We start from the raw sequence: 15,930 nt of genomic DNA, 5'->3' as shown, positions 1-15,930 counted from the left end.
ATAGATATTTTCAGAGCATTTCACCCCAAAGCAGCAAAATATACATTCTTTTCAAGTGCACATGGAACATTTTCCAGGCTAGACCATGTGTTAGGACACAAAACAAGTCTCAGTAAATTTAAGATGATTGAAATCATAACAGCCATCCTTCAATCACAATTGTAGGAAACTAGAAATCAACTATAAGAAAAAAAACTGGAAAATAAACAAACACGTGGAAGCTAAATAACATGCTACTAAACAATGAATGGGTTAGCAATATCAAGGAAGAAATCAAAAGATACCTAGAGACAAACGAAAATGAAAATACAACAACTTAAAATCTATGAGGCACATCAAAAGTAGTCAGAGGGAAATTCATCGCAATACAGGTCTACCTCAAGAAACAAGAAAAAGCTCAAATGAACCATCTAACCTTACACTTAAAAGAACTGTAAAAAGAACAGCAAATGAAGCCCAATGTGAATAGAAGGAAGGAAATAATAAAGATTAGAGCAGAAATAAATGAAATAGAGTCTAGAAAAACAATAGAAAAGGTTAATGAAACCAAGAGCTGGTTCTTTAAAAGGATAAACAAAATTGATAAACCCTTAACCTGACTCATCAAAGAAAAGAGAGAACTCAAGTAAAGTCAGAAATGAAAGAGAAGTGACTTCAGACTCCACAGAAATACAAAGGATCATAAAAAAGTACTATGAACAATTATATTCCAACAAATTGGACAATCTAGAAGAAATGGATACATTCCTAGAATTGTACAATCTCCTAAAATGAGTCAACAAGAAACAGAAAATCTTAACCAACAAGTTACCACCAATGAAATCAAAGCAGTAATCAAAAACCTCCCCCAAAACCAAAGTCCTGAACCAGATGGCTTAATAGGTGGATTTTACCAAACGTTCAAAGAAGAACTAACACCTATTCTCAAACTATTCCAGAAAATTCAAGAAGGACAGCTCTCTAACTCCTTTATCGAGGCCACCATGCCTTAATTCCAAAACCAGACAAGGACATTACAAAAAAAGAAAACTACAGGCTGATATCTCTTATGAACATTGATGCAAAAATCCTGAACAAAATATTAGTGAACTGAATACAGCAATACATTAAAAATATCATACGGCATGATCAAATTGGATTTATTCCTGGGATGCAAGATTGGTACAATATCCACAAATCAATGTGATACACCACATTAACAAATCAAAAAATAAAAATTATACAGTTATATCAGTACATACAGAAAAGTGTTCAACAAAATCTAGCATCCATTTATGATAAAAACTCTCAACAAATAGAGGGAACATACCTCAACTTAATAAAGGCCATATATGACAAACCTACAGCTAACATCATACTCAATCGGGAAAGCCTAAAAGTGTTTTTCTTCAGATCAGGAACAAGACAAGGATATCCACTTTCACCACTCCTGTTCAACATTGTATTGGAAGTCAGCCACAGCAATAAGACAAGAAAGAGAAACAAAAGGTATCCAAATTGGAAAGAAGTACAGCTCTTGTTATTTGCAGATGACATGATACTGTATACAGAAAACCCTAAAGATTCCACCAGAAAGTGGTTGAACTGATCAATGAATTCAGTAAAGTAGCAGGATACAAAATTAATATTCAGAAGTCAGTGGCATTTTTATACACCAATAATGAACTTTCAGAAAGAGAAATTAAGAAAACAATCCCATTTACAATTGCATTAAAAACAATAAAATACCTAAGAATCAAATTAACTAAGGAGGAAAAAGACCTGTTCTCAGAAAATTATAAGTCATTGAAAAAAGAAATTGAAGAAGATAGGAATAAATGGAAGTACATACCATGCTCATGGGTAGGAAGAATCAACATATTTAAAATAGCTATACTATACCCAAAGCAATCTATAGATTCATTGCAATTCCTGTCAAAATACCGATGGCATTTTTCAGAGAGCTAGAACAAAAAATCCCCAAATTTTTATGGAACCATAAAAGATCCCAAGTAGCCATGGGTGGTATCACATTACCTGATATCAAAGTATACTACAAGGCTACAATAATGAAAACAGCATTGTACTGGAATAAAACAGATACATTGATCAATGGAACAGAATAGAGAGCCCAGAAATAAATCCACATCTATACACTCATTTAATATATGACAAAAGGGGCAATAATATACAATAGGGTAAAGACAGTTTCTTCAATAAATGGTATTGGGAAAATTGGACATGTTCATGCAAAAAAAAAAAAATGAAACTGGACCACCTTCTTATACCATATACAAGAATAGACTCAAAATGGATTAAAGACTTAAGTGCAAGACCTGAAACCAGAAAACTTTTAGAAGAAAACATAGGCAGTAATCTCTCTGATATTGCTACTAGTAATTTATTTTCAGATATATCTCTTCAGGCAAGAGAACCAAAAGAAAAAATAAATGTGACTACATCAAACTAAAAAGTTTTTTACAGGAAAGGAAACCAACAAAACAAAAAGACAACCTACTGAATGGGAGAAGATATTTGCTTTTGATACATCTGATAAGGAGTCAATATCTAAAATATATATAAAGAACTCATACAACTCAACAACAATAACAACAAAACAATACAATTAAAAAATGGACAGAAGACCTAAACAGATATTTCTCCAAAGAGGAAAAACAGATGGCTAATAGACATAAGCTGTTCAAGGTCACTAATCAGACACATGCAAATTAAAACCACCATGAGATATCACCTTGCACCTGTCAGAATGGCTATCATCAATAAATCAAAGAACAAGAAGTGCTGGTGAGGCTGTGGAGAAAAGGGAATCCTCATATACTGTTGGAGGGTTTGCAAACTGGTACAGCCGCTATTGAAAACAGTTTAGTGGTTCCTAAAAAAATTAAAAATAGATCTACCTTTTGACCCAGCAATTGCACTTCTGGTTATTTATCCAAAGAAAACCAAAATGATAATCCATAAAGATCTATGCATCCTTATGTTCATGTCAGCACTACTTAAAGTAGCCAAGATATCGAAGCAACCTAAATGCCCATCAACAGACGATTGGATAAAGAAGTTATGATTCATATACAATGGAAAATTACTCAGCCATAAAAAAATGAAATCCTACCATTCGCAACAACATGGATGGACCTAGAGATTATTATGTTGAGTGAAATAAGTCAGACAGAGAAAGATAAATACCATGTGATTTTACTTATATGTGGAATCTATGGAACAAAAAGAAACTAATTGAAAACAGACTCATAAATATGTGATGGCCAGAGGGGAGGAGGTGGTGGGTGTGGGAGAAAGCAATGAAAGATTAAAGAAGTACAAATTAGTAGTTGATAGAGGGTCACGGGAATGGGGAGCAGAGCCTAGGGAATGCAGTCAGCACTACTGTAATGGCTATGTGTAGAGCCAGAGAAGACAGAGTAATCAGAGGTATCGTTTCATAAACTATATAAGTGTCTAACCAATGTACTGTAATCTTGAAACTAATAATAAAATAAAATAAAATGCTAAAAAAAAGGAGGAGGAGGAGGAAGTTTTATAAATAGCAGTGCCTGTAGCAACTGAAGATAAATCAGAAAACAAAGCATATGTGAAGTTATGTAGCCTGAGTAATAAGGAAAGTCAAAAGTAAACCCATCTCATATGTAGCAAAAGAAAAATATAGGAAAGCTAACTTAAGTGACAATTTTCTTCCATCCTTTTATTTATCCAAAATTTATATTTGAATGTGTGATAAGAATTGGAATGATTTGATCTTTCTTTGGTTGGCTGAGTATATTCCTTCTCATGAATGTTTATGGAAAGAAATTTTGTATTAGTTGGAAAGTTGGATTAGACCTCTCAACCTTTACGGGTTCGTGCTTGAATGTCCTCCCTGCCCCCCACCTCAGTGGTGATCACCTCAAAAACTCTTTCAAAATGCATCTACTTTGTTAATTATGACATTGTATAAAGGTATAACAGGTTAATTCCTGGGTAAGCTAGAAAGAAGTATTTTAGGATTGCAGTCAGAGTAGATTATAGTTCAGTGCAAATTTAAGTCTAAGGTCTTTGCAAAATTCAGCTAAATTTCCAAAGGAAATATTATCATTTTATAAAATAAATTGTTAAATATACCAAGAAGCTTTTAGCTATCTCGTTTTTATATTTTATAAGTGCTTGCCTCTTAAAAAAAAAAAAAGACTATTTGGTCATTTTGGTGTTTTGTATAAAAATGTCTTTTATTTACTTTTTTCTGTGAGCAAATCCCTCACAAATATTTTCCAATTTACCCAAACAGATCATAGTCACACTTTTTTTCAAGTAGTTGGAAGGAAACTTAGTGATCATCTAATCTAAAACACCTTATTTATTGATGAGAAAACTGAGGTCCAGAGAGGTTAATTGGCTGACCCATGGTATATAGCGAATTAGTGACAATTTAGATATAACAGTTTTCCAGACTAAAATTCCTCTATTTAATGAATAGCTATCTGGATTCTTGTCTGTACCTAGCTAGATTCATAGTCTTGATTTTTGCCAAACTCCCCCTTTACACTACTGTTTTTAAAATCATAATAATTAATGTCTGAATCAGAATTTAAAATCCAAAAGCTGAATTATAATAGCTTATACTTAAAATATAACTTCATATGGAGCTACAATTTCTCTCGGTTTTCTCTTTGATATGATTTAGATCTTTAAATTTTTAGGATAAAATACACTGAGCCAGTTTCAAAAATATCATGTTCAAAGGCTGAAAGTATTTTGAAAAATCTTTAAAGTATTTTTTGTGCTTAGTCTTTATAGGCTATTTACTCTGATTTAAATAATTACTGCACATAATTTTCTTGTGTAGATGGTTGATAGAATGATACTTATTGATTTGAAACAACCAGAATTTAATGGATGATTATTGAAAGCAAAAATATTCTCTAACATCACAAAATGAATACATTACAGCCAACATTTCCATGGTGACTAGGACTCTTGCTTTATAATATAAGATTCTTCAAGGATCATGTATAGAAAGCATACTATATCATAACATAAAAAAATTAAGAAATAAAAGAAACATCACTATAACCAGAAAAGAAAAAAATTAAAAGAAACGAATGATTCTATTTCTTATAGTCTTCTAAGCAAATAGTTTTCTGTGAGTCTATAGATTCTATTTGATATATTAGTCCCTTTATCTGTGAGGATATGTTCCAGACTCCCCAATGGATGCCTGAAACCACAGATAGTACTGAACCCTATGTATACCATGTTTTTCCTATACATACATACTTAAAGTTTAATAAATTTTAATTTATAAATTAGGAACAGTAAGAGATTAATACCAATAATAATAAAATAGGATAATTATAACAATATACTGTAATAAAAATTATATGTATGTGACCTGTCTCTTTCAGAGCAGCAGTTTTATAACTTCCCCAAGAACCATCAAAAGCACTGGACAGTGTATGGATTTTCTCAATGGGGCTCCGTGCAGCTTCTGTGGTAGCTCTGATCCTGCCCCTTCAGGATCTTGAATTCTTCCCAATACAATATTATTTCTAAGGTTTTTAAAAGAGAGTATTATATTTTTATAGTTTTCCTTATTAAAGAGAATACTACACATCTTAATATATTTTATAAACTGTCCCAAATTAGATTAATAAAGTGATTTGTTACTCCAACTGTAAAAAAAAAAATGTGAAGTTTCAGCCTTTAGGTGAATAGGGAAAGTTTTGATTTTTAAATTTATTTTAGTAATTTTTTAAAAATAAAAATATCTCGATTCTCAGACAGGTTCGTAATATTTTAGGCATTTTTGGTAACAGCTAATATCTACTTTCTGGGTTATGAACATCTGTACATATAAGCAAAACAGTTGTCCTAAAGCAGGATTCTAGAAAACTTAGAGAGATGTTCCCATAATACCTTAAATATTGTTACTTTTGTGGTAGGATCATTCTTTTTATATTGTAAGGTTTTACTGTTTGTGGGTTAACATGGGTGGATATCTGTGGGCTGGCCTGGGAATTGGATAATCTTTTAAATATTATTTCAGAAAGTAGGTACAGAGTTACCAAAGTTTGACTGAACCATGTATCAACTTTTGGATAAGTTCTTTGTGAATTGATGCTATTTCCAGGTTGTCAGGGCCAGTCTGCTCTATATCTCCGCTAGAACAACTAAGGAGATTAGAAATGATGATAAACAGAAAGATAAAGAATAAAGTTTCTTTTGTTTTCTCTCTCAAAACATTACTACTATCACTTAGGTAGTGACTTTGAAGGAATTTATTCAAGTGGTCTGCACCCCCAACCCCATCCCTTTTCCTATAGAAAAGAAGACATTTGAAAATGGAATAGAGAACTTTATCATCTGAAAAAAAAAATGAAAATATTAGGGAAGAACATTTACATCGTTGTTGTAACTTGAATGATGTGTTCTCATTTTATAACTGGGTCAAGCTCTATCAAAACAATCTCAAGGATAAGTTTAATACGTTTTGTCATATCATTTATTTCTACAAGTCAGTAAGTCATTAGTCAAGTAGAAATATTTTTGTTATTCATATTTTCACTGTGGTATTTATATTTAAATAATTTCACCTTTGTAGCCATTTTCTTCTTGCAATGAAAATAAAATTTTGCATGATTTTCTATAGTCCGCTGGGCAGAGCAAAAACTATGATTCTGACTTAAAGAAAATGCTTTATGTTCTATGTTAGATTTATATTCTATATAAAAGGTATCTCATATGGCAAAAATTTTAATTTTGGTAGTATAATACAATTGTAAGGGGCAACTTGACTCAGCGAATATTGATTAGGCATTATGGAGGGGATTGGATGTGGAGAGGGAGTCCAGAGATGCTTAGAGCTTGAAAACCCATTCAAATCATGGAAGTTAGTCGAATCAAAAATCTTGGAAGCTTAGTAATCTGACTGACAAATTTGTCCGTGGGTCTGGGACAAGTTCATTGCATCTGCTATGCCAGTAGTGCCATGGTTTCGTGTCTGAGATTCTGAGCAAAGCACAAGTACTGGTCTGTTTGCTCTTAGTTCAGGACTGTGCCTAACTGGGGTTGAAGAACCAAGAAATCAAGGACAGATGGCAGAAATTAGGTATAGGATAGAAGTAGCAACAAATATATGGCCAGAATCACACACAAGGACACTACTTTGAGAACTACTAATTATGATTCAAGTAGGCATAAGAATCAAAACCTACTATTCAGTCAGTAATTAAGGGCACACAGGAAGGAAAGAGGCAACGTCTGGCCCAGCCCAACTACTTTTAAGAATTTGCCTTATCGCTTAGGGAATATTCCTAGCACCATATGAATGGGTTACCTGGATACAGTCCACTTTTAAATGAGTCAGTCTAGACTTCGTTCCATTTCTCCTGCTTCATGATTTCTCTATTTAGTTGCACCTTTTTCTTGCCTTTAGTTGTTTTTTCTTCCTAGCTACTACTTAGACTTTAGCAGGCTGTATAAAGCTCTGCCTCTTTCTCGGCAGTCATTTTCCTCCCTGATTCCCCAGGGCCAAGGGTCCATCCCAATCACATTGATTGGTCTTGCTAGTAGACCCATTCCTGGGGTGTGGACCAGTCCATGGCCTTTTAGGAACTGGGCTGCACAGCAGGAGGTGAGTGGCAGGTGAGTGAGCAAAGCTTCATCTGTATCTGAAGTCACTCCCCCAGCACTAGCATCACCGCCTCAGCTCCACCTGAGATTATCAGGCATTAGATTTGCATAGGAGCACTGGTCCCTGGTGACAAAAGGTTGGGGACCACTACTAGATGTTGTGAAGAAAAACAAGGAGAAGGAGAAAGATTGATGTTTGGTGGGGGATGATGCTCTTTTAGAAAGGCTGTATCAACTTCCTAGCTATACTTTGAATGTGCCAAGCAGATTCCCATCTTAAGGCCCTGCCCTTGCTATTGTTCCTGCCTGGAATGCTTTTCTTCAGATAACTGCATCACTTAACTCAGGGCTCTGACCACCCTGTCTAAAGTAGCACCTTCACCATTCTATTTTTTCTCCCTACACTTTAAGTAGTCTTCACCATCTGACCTTGGGAACTGAGGCTATTCAAAGAAATTCTTTGATAAATCCTTTGCTATCTGAACTCTTACTACCTGCTTTTTGAAATTCAGGAATTGAAGAGATTTTAAAAATTTTTCTTGTTATATGATCTGGCTATCTGAACCAGTAACTAAATAAATTTGTATAGTAAAGGATACTTGTTGTTTTCTTCATAGTACTTTTACTCTGTGGTTTGTTTGTCTTTATATCTGTTTGTTTTCCTCACTAAGATGTTAGTTTCATGGTGGCTGGGACTTTGTTTTACTCACTGCTCTATCTTTATCACCTGGGACAGTGCCTGGCACCTAGTCGATTCACAATAAGTATGTGTTGAATAAATATGTTAATACATTAATGAATACATTTGACCCAATATCATCTAAACTTTAATTTTAAAAATATATGATTATATGCAAAAGCCTTGTTTCACATTATTTTTAAGAAGTAGGATATGGGATTACATACACAGTGTGATTTCTGTTTATGTAAAAAAAATTATCAAACCTTTGCATATGTGTTCATTTATTCATTCATTGCTTGAAAGAAAAGTTATTAAGTATCTCCGGTTTGTCCATTCTGTCTGTGTTGGGTATTCTCACTCAGCTACAGTTTCATGAGAAGATCATGAAACAACAGTGAATGAATGTCACCCTTCCCCTCACTCACTTCTCGCTGGCTATGTCAATCTTCATTCAGTTTCTCACACTTATACAACTTATTTCATAATGCGCTTAATATATGTCTCCCTCTATATTATAAATTCTTTGAGGCTATGATACTATTTAATTATCAATACCTGGCTCAATGCCTGATATATAGTAGATACCCAATTAATTAATATTTGTTGAGCGATTGAATGACTAGAAAACATACATAGTAGGAACACCTCAATCCAATCTAATGGAAGTTAGGGGAGGTAAATTCAAGGTGGAATCTGAAAAATGAGGAGGAATTAGCAAGTGAAGAAGACCAAGCAGAATGTTGTGGAACTTACGCTCAGGCTTTATCCTAAAAGCAATAGAATGGTTTTAAACAAAAAATAGGGCTCTAATAGGGCTCTATCAAACTCCATTCTAGATGGTGTTAGACTGGATGGGCAATGCTGGAAGAGAGATTGGTTCAGAGGCTTTAATGATAGATGGTTGTGGCCTCCTTTGAGTTCTTGGCAATAGTGAAGAGAGAAGTAGATATATTTGAGAGATCTTTAGAAGTTAGAATAAGTGAGTTGGATAGTGAGGGAAAGGGAAGAGTTAAGTGTGATTCCAAGCTTCCCCCTTTGGAAACTGAGAGGAACCTAAGGCCATTCACTGAGACTGGGGACTCAGTGGGAAAACCATCTGAGGAGAAGAGAGCCGGAGGTACCCTTGGGACCTGTCTAAATTGAGGCTGAACATTGAAGACTTGGTTATGTAGCTGAATTTTTAGTTATAGATACTGAGAAAAATGCCTGGAAAGAATCAAAGTGTTATAGTATTGGAACTCTAGTTACATCTCTAAATTTTTCTTCTTATTAATTTTTGGTTTGTTAGTGTATTTTGTAAAGGAAAAATAATAAACTTTAAAATTTTCTATTAGGATCTTCCATAAGAGATACTGTACCAAAAACAAAAATCCAAAGGACAAAGAGCTAAGACTTTCTTCGATAATATAATAGGCTATTTGTCATGAAAATAAACAATTGGTCCTAAATAGAAGTCCATTGTGAAATAGGTTCACTGTTAGTATACGTGGGTAGGTGGTGGCGGGGAGGAACAAGGGGCCATCATTTGGAAATTTAACCTTATTCAGAGATGGTCTTCTAGTGAGGGACTCTCTCTTATTCATTCATTTGTTCCTGTATCATTCCTATATCTATCCTCAGCACAGTCCCTGATTTAGTAATTTCTCAGATGGAAGCTATTATTTTAGATGTTATTAATATATTTTTGTTTATATCACTATTCACTGCAGTTGTTATACAGTGATTTATTTGTGTCATCTTGGTTTTTAGGTAGATTGGGGTCAACTGGATTATTTAGTTGTTGACATGCCACCAGGAACTGGAGATGTGCAATTATCAGTCTCACAGAATATTCCCATTTCAGGTAAATCATAAAGTTTAATGTAATTTGTGCTGTCTTTGATGTTTTGCTGTTGCCATACAGAAAACCAAACTTATGACAGGCAAACATTTTTATGTTTTAACAAACATAATCATTTCTAAATTTTTATTAGCGATCAGATTCATAAATTGCAATTTTAAAAATATTACCAGAATGAATATGTTTACAAAAAACCTAAAGACACTTTTCAAAGGTGAAGATATAAATCTGTGTTCTAGAAAAGCAGTAGTGCTTAAATATTATTTAGGTAGAATGTGGCTGTCTGTTTCACAGCTGTCTAGCTGTTATAGCCTAGTACCTGCTTGCTACATGATAGTCACTCAGAAAATATATATTGAGTAAATGCCACTGAATAAGTGTAAATATTTGAAAATTTTGTTTTTTTGGTAAACACAACTATGGGAAAATTTTATATTCTGCTGATTATTTAATCTTAAAGCTGAGAGAGCAATAAACATTTTAGCTTACTTTGAATACATGGCACTATGATATGGTAATGGATATATTTTTCTATGATAAGCAGTTTGAATAGTAGGTTTTATGTTGAATCTGTTTCTAAATATTTTCCTAGATTCTCCTGGAGAAGTGGAGATAGCTCTTTCTTATCTATAAGGACTTTTTGGAAAAATAATGGAATTTTAAATGTCTTTGCAAATCAATTATTTGTTGGTAATAAATAACAAAGGAATATCACAGACATTTTATCATCAGAAGATTTAGTTTCTAGGTTTTTGATAAGATATATACATTGTTTGGAAGTATTAATATAGCATCATTAATATGAGACTTTTTTTTTAGTGAGGCAAGCTATAATAATGAGATGGGAGTAAAGTGAAGTCACTTAGGAAAACAATTCCTCTTTTTTGTAATCAGCATACTACACAGCCCGCTTTTTCCTTTTTTAAGTAGTTTTGGGACTTTTATATTTCTCAATCTTAAGATTACTCAGTGAATATTTATTGAATAAAATGTATTCCAGCTACCTTGAAATGCCTATTGCTGGTATCTGAAAAGCATACATTATTCATGTGGATAATACATTGATAGACTTGGGGTAAATTATAATTTATTCCTTGAGTTGTGACTTGTTACCTTGCAAAAGTTTAATTTGCTTCACACAGGTAAGCTGATGGTCCTAAGCAATTTACCTTTGTTTACTCAGTTAACAGCTTCTCTGTTCGAACAGGATTTATGATTATATCACCCTGTTTTAATTTGTGCTAATACTCTAAAACCAACAGTGTGTATAGTGGGGTTACGATATGCTTCTCCTTGGAGGATTTCTTTCTTATATCCTAAAGTTTAACCAGTGTATTTCTTATTCCTTTTCTTTGATGGAAAGTCTGCCCTGTTAATAGGTGATTAATATTATATGAGAATAGAAAGCAGTATTTTTTTTTATTGCAGTAAAATATACATTAACAGTTCAATAGCGTTAAGTACATTCACATTGTTATGTGACCATCACCACCATCCATCTCCTGAGCTTTCTCATCTTCTCAAACTGAAACCCTGTACATCTTAAACAGTAATTCTCAATTCCCTCCTGTTTCTAGTCCCTGGTAACCACCATTCTTCTTTCAGAAACAGTATAAAGATAAGGGAATGAAAGATGAGGAAAACATTTAAAAGGTTGTATTAAACAAAAACCTAACATTTATTTTATGATATATTAATAAAATTTAAATCAACAAATATTTATATAAAGGTAGATGCTAAGGACTGTAGAGGGTCCAAGGTAATGAAATAACAAGTTCCAGGGACTCTTTGAGTCTCAGACCTTTTTTGAGAATTGGACGAATATGTAGATTCTCTCTAGGAAAATATATTTGTACCTACAGAAACACGATTTTTATGGATAATTTTAGGGGGCTCACAGTCTTCAGGTTACAAGCTCCAGCTCTTGAAGATAAATTAGGGAGAAGGGCATGGGGAGACAGTGGCTGGTAAGAAAAGAATATGGATAGCTATAATGCAGAGTATGAGAAGTGCTATATGAGAGATAATAATCTCCGTTAGATGGGGGATCAGGGAAGAAGAGATCATGGGTTGGAGGGGAATTGTAAAGCATGTCACAGAGAAGAGCCTTAAAGAGTAAATATGATACATTGTAAAGCATTCAAAATAGTACCATACCTGGTTTGCTTTGCTTTATCTTGGCCTAAGGGGAAGAGATTTGAAAATGAAACTTCTAGTATTCTGTAATTCTATTATGAAAACTTATATTTCACTGCCCATGTCTGATCCATTAAAAAAAAATAGGGTGGAGTACTAAAGATGGTTTAGTTATTTCCAGGCTATAGAAATAAAATTGTTTGTCAGATATTTTTTAAATTTTCTATAATGAACGTGTATATTTTTATAATAATTAAAAAAAAAAACGAATTCTTTAAGGACATTTGATGTTTGCCTGTTATTAATAAAATGCCATTTAATGATAGCCTTCCATATATTTGTTTTTATATTTAATTATCACAGGTGTTATATTATTCCTATTTTCTTAAATTTTTGAAGGGTTAAGTAACTTGCCCAAGATTACACAGATACAGTGGGTTATAGCTGAGGTTCATATCCATTCCAGTTAAATTTAAAACTCATGCTCTTAACCTCTACGTCAAACTACTCTCATACAAAACCCAGCAATGTTTGACTCAGTGATTTTCTGAGTTCAGTTCTAGTCCCTTCAAACCCATATAAGTTGAAATTTTTCTAATCAAGGTGATCTCAGATAAAAACAAATTTGTCTATGAATATGGCTAAACTTGTGCACCCCTACATGATGGGCATCCAGCCAATGGTCTATATTGGTGTTTACAGTACTGGGTTTTGTTTTGTTTTGTTTTTTTCCTGACTCTTCAGAAATTGCTTTGGACTTCTTTAACTCTTACATTCCAGGGAGGCTCTGGAGGCAGTCTAGAAGTGGCCTCCTTTGGCTTTTAGGAGTAGAGCCTCAAATAATTCTTGGAAACACCAATATTATCTTTGGGCTGATCATCCTGGTCTTGGGCATTTGTCTAGTTTCCAGGCACACTGGCTCTCAGGATAGAATTGTAGCTATTAGTGTTAGTACACTCATACTGTGGGTTATTATGTCAATATTAAAATTAATGGCAATGGAAAGACTAGAGTTTCTACAGTTAACACATATTACTTTATCATGAAAAATGAAAGTACTCTATCTAAGAGGATGTAAGAATGTGGTGAAGGGGAGTGCATGTGATTTTGTGTGTGTGTCTGTTAAAGGTTTAGTTCCCAAGGTTTGGTTGTACTCAGGCCAGTGTCATTTCAGAGCTAACATACATGGAAATACCAAAATTGAGTCAGCTTCCAGGATTTAGAGGAAAGGACATCAGAGTTGCTGGACTGACTGGTTCGAATCATGGCTTTCATTAATTAAATAATTTAGAACAGCCTGTCAGAATTATATCTGCCTTTCTAGGCTTAACTGAATTATCTACTCTCTAACTATGAACCTAATTTCCTTTTCTTCTTATCATGGATTTTAGAACTCTTCTTGATATTTCATGTTGTACCTTTTCTTATGTCTCATATACCAAAAACCATATAAGATATTTAGAATCCCATTTGAGTCCCCCCGATTTGACTTACCTAGCCTTCCCACTAAACTCTTTTGCTTAACCCGGGATCCCTCCCAAAAAACCTTATGTACTCACTGCCCCCTCTCTCTTCCCTTTACACACATGTAATGTATGTAAATGAATTATGTCTACATATAACTGGTCCTTGCTTAGAATGTCTTTCCTCTCCAATCTGTGGGTGCCTAAATCCTGCATTCCCTTTATTTCAAATGTTTATTCTTTGTCATCTTCTCTAGACTCCCAGAGAGGAATCATTTCTCCTTCCTTGAAATTCACATAGCATTTTATTTAGACCTTCTCATGTTCTCAATTCAAAACCTGTATAACTGTGTTATCATTTGGTACCAGACTGTTACTCCCTGGAGGGCTAAGTCTCTGTTTTATTCATTTTTGTATTTCTCACAGTGCCAAACTCAGTGACTTCCCATAACCACTCAGGAAATGTTGAATCAGTGAATGGGTATTTTATCTGTGTGTCTGTATTATCTTCCCAACTAGGCTGTAAGCTGCTTGAATGCAAGAATTTTTTCCTATTTATTATAGTATTTCTTACAATATCTTGGACCATGGTTTATGCAGTTAATATTGATTGAATAAATGACAAAGCTAGTTGGTTATCACTGTTTATGTGAACCAATTTGTGCCCCCTTATCTTTCTTATCATCTTGCTAACTCATTCCTTTAATCTCTTTGACCTTGACTGCTTTTACTAGGTGTTTTTTCTATGTATAAGTTAAAGAAAACATTTATTAAAAACATATATTTTATTTCACTCTCCCTTTGAGAAAATACTATATTTCATTTTAGATTTATTTATGCTGTTCTTTTTCCTGTACCATATATAATGTCCTTGTGGTCATTTGATCCCTTTTAGTATTAACTTTGTTTTGGTGTCTGAGTTATACATGTGGGCACTGCTATTTGGTTTCACGCAGGCTCCATATTAAATTATTAGTGAGAATCACTACCAGCATTACTCCATTATAAGATAATAATAAGAAATTCTCTTATTTACTTGCCAGGGGGTATTTAGTCTGGTGCTAATTACTTCTTTGACTCTTTATCCTTTCCTGTGAAACACCTGCCTATCCCACAGACTTAAACAGATCAAATGAGATAATGAATTTAAAAGCTCCATCTAAATGTATGATTTTTTTAGAAACTACTTGAACACTTTAAAATAGTTTTTTTGGTGGGGGGAGGGGGCTGTGGTGAAATGTTATGAATTAGAAAGAATTTTTATATCAACATAACATTTCTCCAAGCCATGCTGAGAGAATGATACTAAATATTTTATGCTTAGAAAAAGACATTCTTTTGGAAAATTCACGGAGGCAGACCTGTACCCACAAAAAGATCCTCTTTTGGAATGCTAATTAACGACTCTATATATGTGTTCCATTTTGTTCCAAGGGATAGATGACAGAGTCATTATAAGGAGAACTTCAAAGAAAAAAATTATCCTCTTATTTGTGTTAAAAGTGTTGGGTAGCAACGGTAGTGATAATGTGTTGACAGCAATATTATTGGCTAATGATCTAAATCTGAGCTTACATGGACTACTGAATCATTGTGCACTACAAATACCTAATAGTTGCAGTAATTGCTAGAGGGAAAGAGACAGCATAAAAGATAGGAAATAACCAATTATAGTCTCTGGATTTGTTCTTGTCTTGTTGAACTTGCCAAGAAAAGGCAGAGTTGTTAGTACTGGTTTTGTTTTATTGTTTTTCTTAACTACTTTTTTTTTTTTTTTTGATACAGTGTGCTGGTGTTTTGCTTGTTGTTTGTTTAGCTTGTAAATTAGTTGCCGCCAGGTACTGAATTGGGTAGATTCCAGAGTTGACTTCCAGAGTTTTTTTTTTTTTTTTTTTTTTTTTAATGATTGCAGTGAACTCTTGGGCATTATTGAACATTTAAGTGTTCTCCTGAATAGAAGAGGATTAATATTTCTGAGGAACATTATAAGTTCCTTAAGATTTTTGAAAATGTATGCACTATGCTAGTATTTGAATTCTAATAGATATTACCTAAAATATTTTTTTCTTTCTTTGCTTCAACTGAGGTCCTCTGTATGATTATCTGAATAGTAACTTAATTTGATTTTAACTCTTGGAACTAATTAAGTAAAGAGTTTATTTCTTTTGGGGGAGACTAGAGGATTT

General features: G+C 33.6%; 1 protein-coding gene across 9 annotated transcripts in view; it reads left to right on the top strand.

The window, feature by feature from the left end:
* The window catches only part of NUBPL (nucleotide binding protein like), a 274,966-nt gene that overhangs the window by 96,962 nt on the left and 162,074 nt on the right, over nucleotides 1–15,930 (top strand). For all 9 annotated transcript variants that reach the window (XR_004956219.1, XR_004956218.1, XR_004956217.1 and 6 more), the window contains exon 7: nucleotides 10,055–10,148. Coding sequence is in view for 3 of the 9 variants with exons in the window: in XM_016123643.2 (XP_015979129.2) it covers nucleotides 10,055–10,148 (94 nt within the window). In the remaining 6 variants the exon portion in view is untranslated. The remainder of the gene's footprint in view (nucleotides 1–10,054; nucleotides 10,149–15,930) is intronic.

Source organism: Rousettus aegyptiacus, unplaced genomic scaffold (assembly GCF_014176215.1).
Source record: "Rousettus aegyptiacus isolate mRouAeg1 unplaced genomic scaffold, mRouAeg1.p scaffold_m13_p_3, whole genome shotgun sequence".
Taxonomy (NCBI): domain Eukaryota; kingdom Metazoa; phylum Chordata; class Mammalia; order Chiroptera; family Pteropodidae; genus Rousettus; species Rousettus aegyptiacus.
This window is presented reverse-complemented; position numbering and strand designations above follow the sequence as displayed.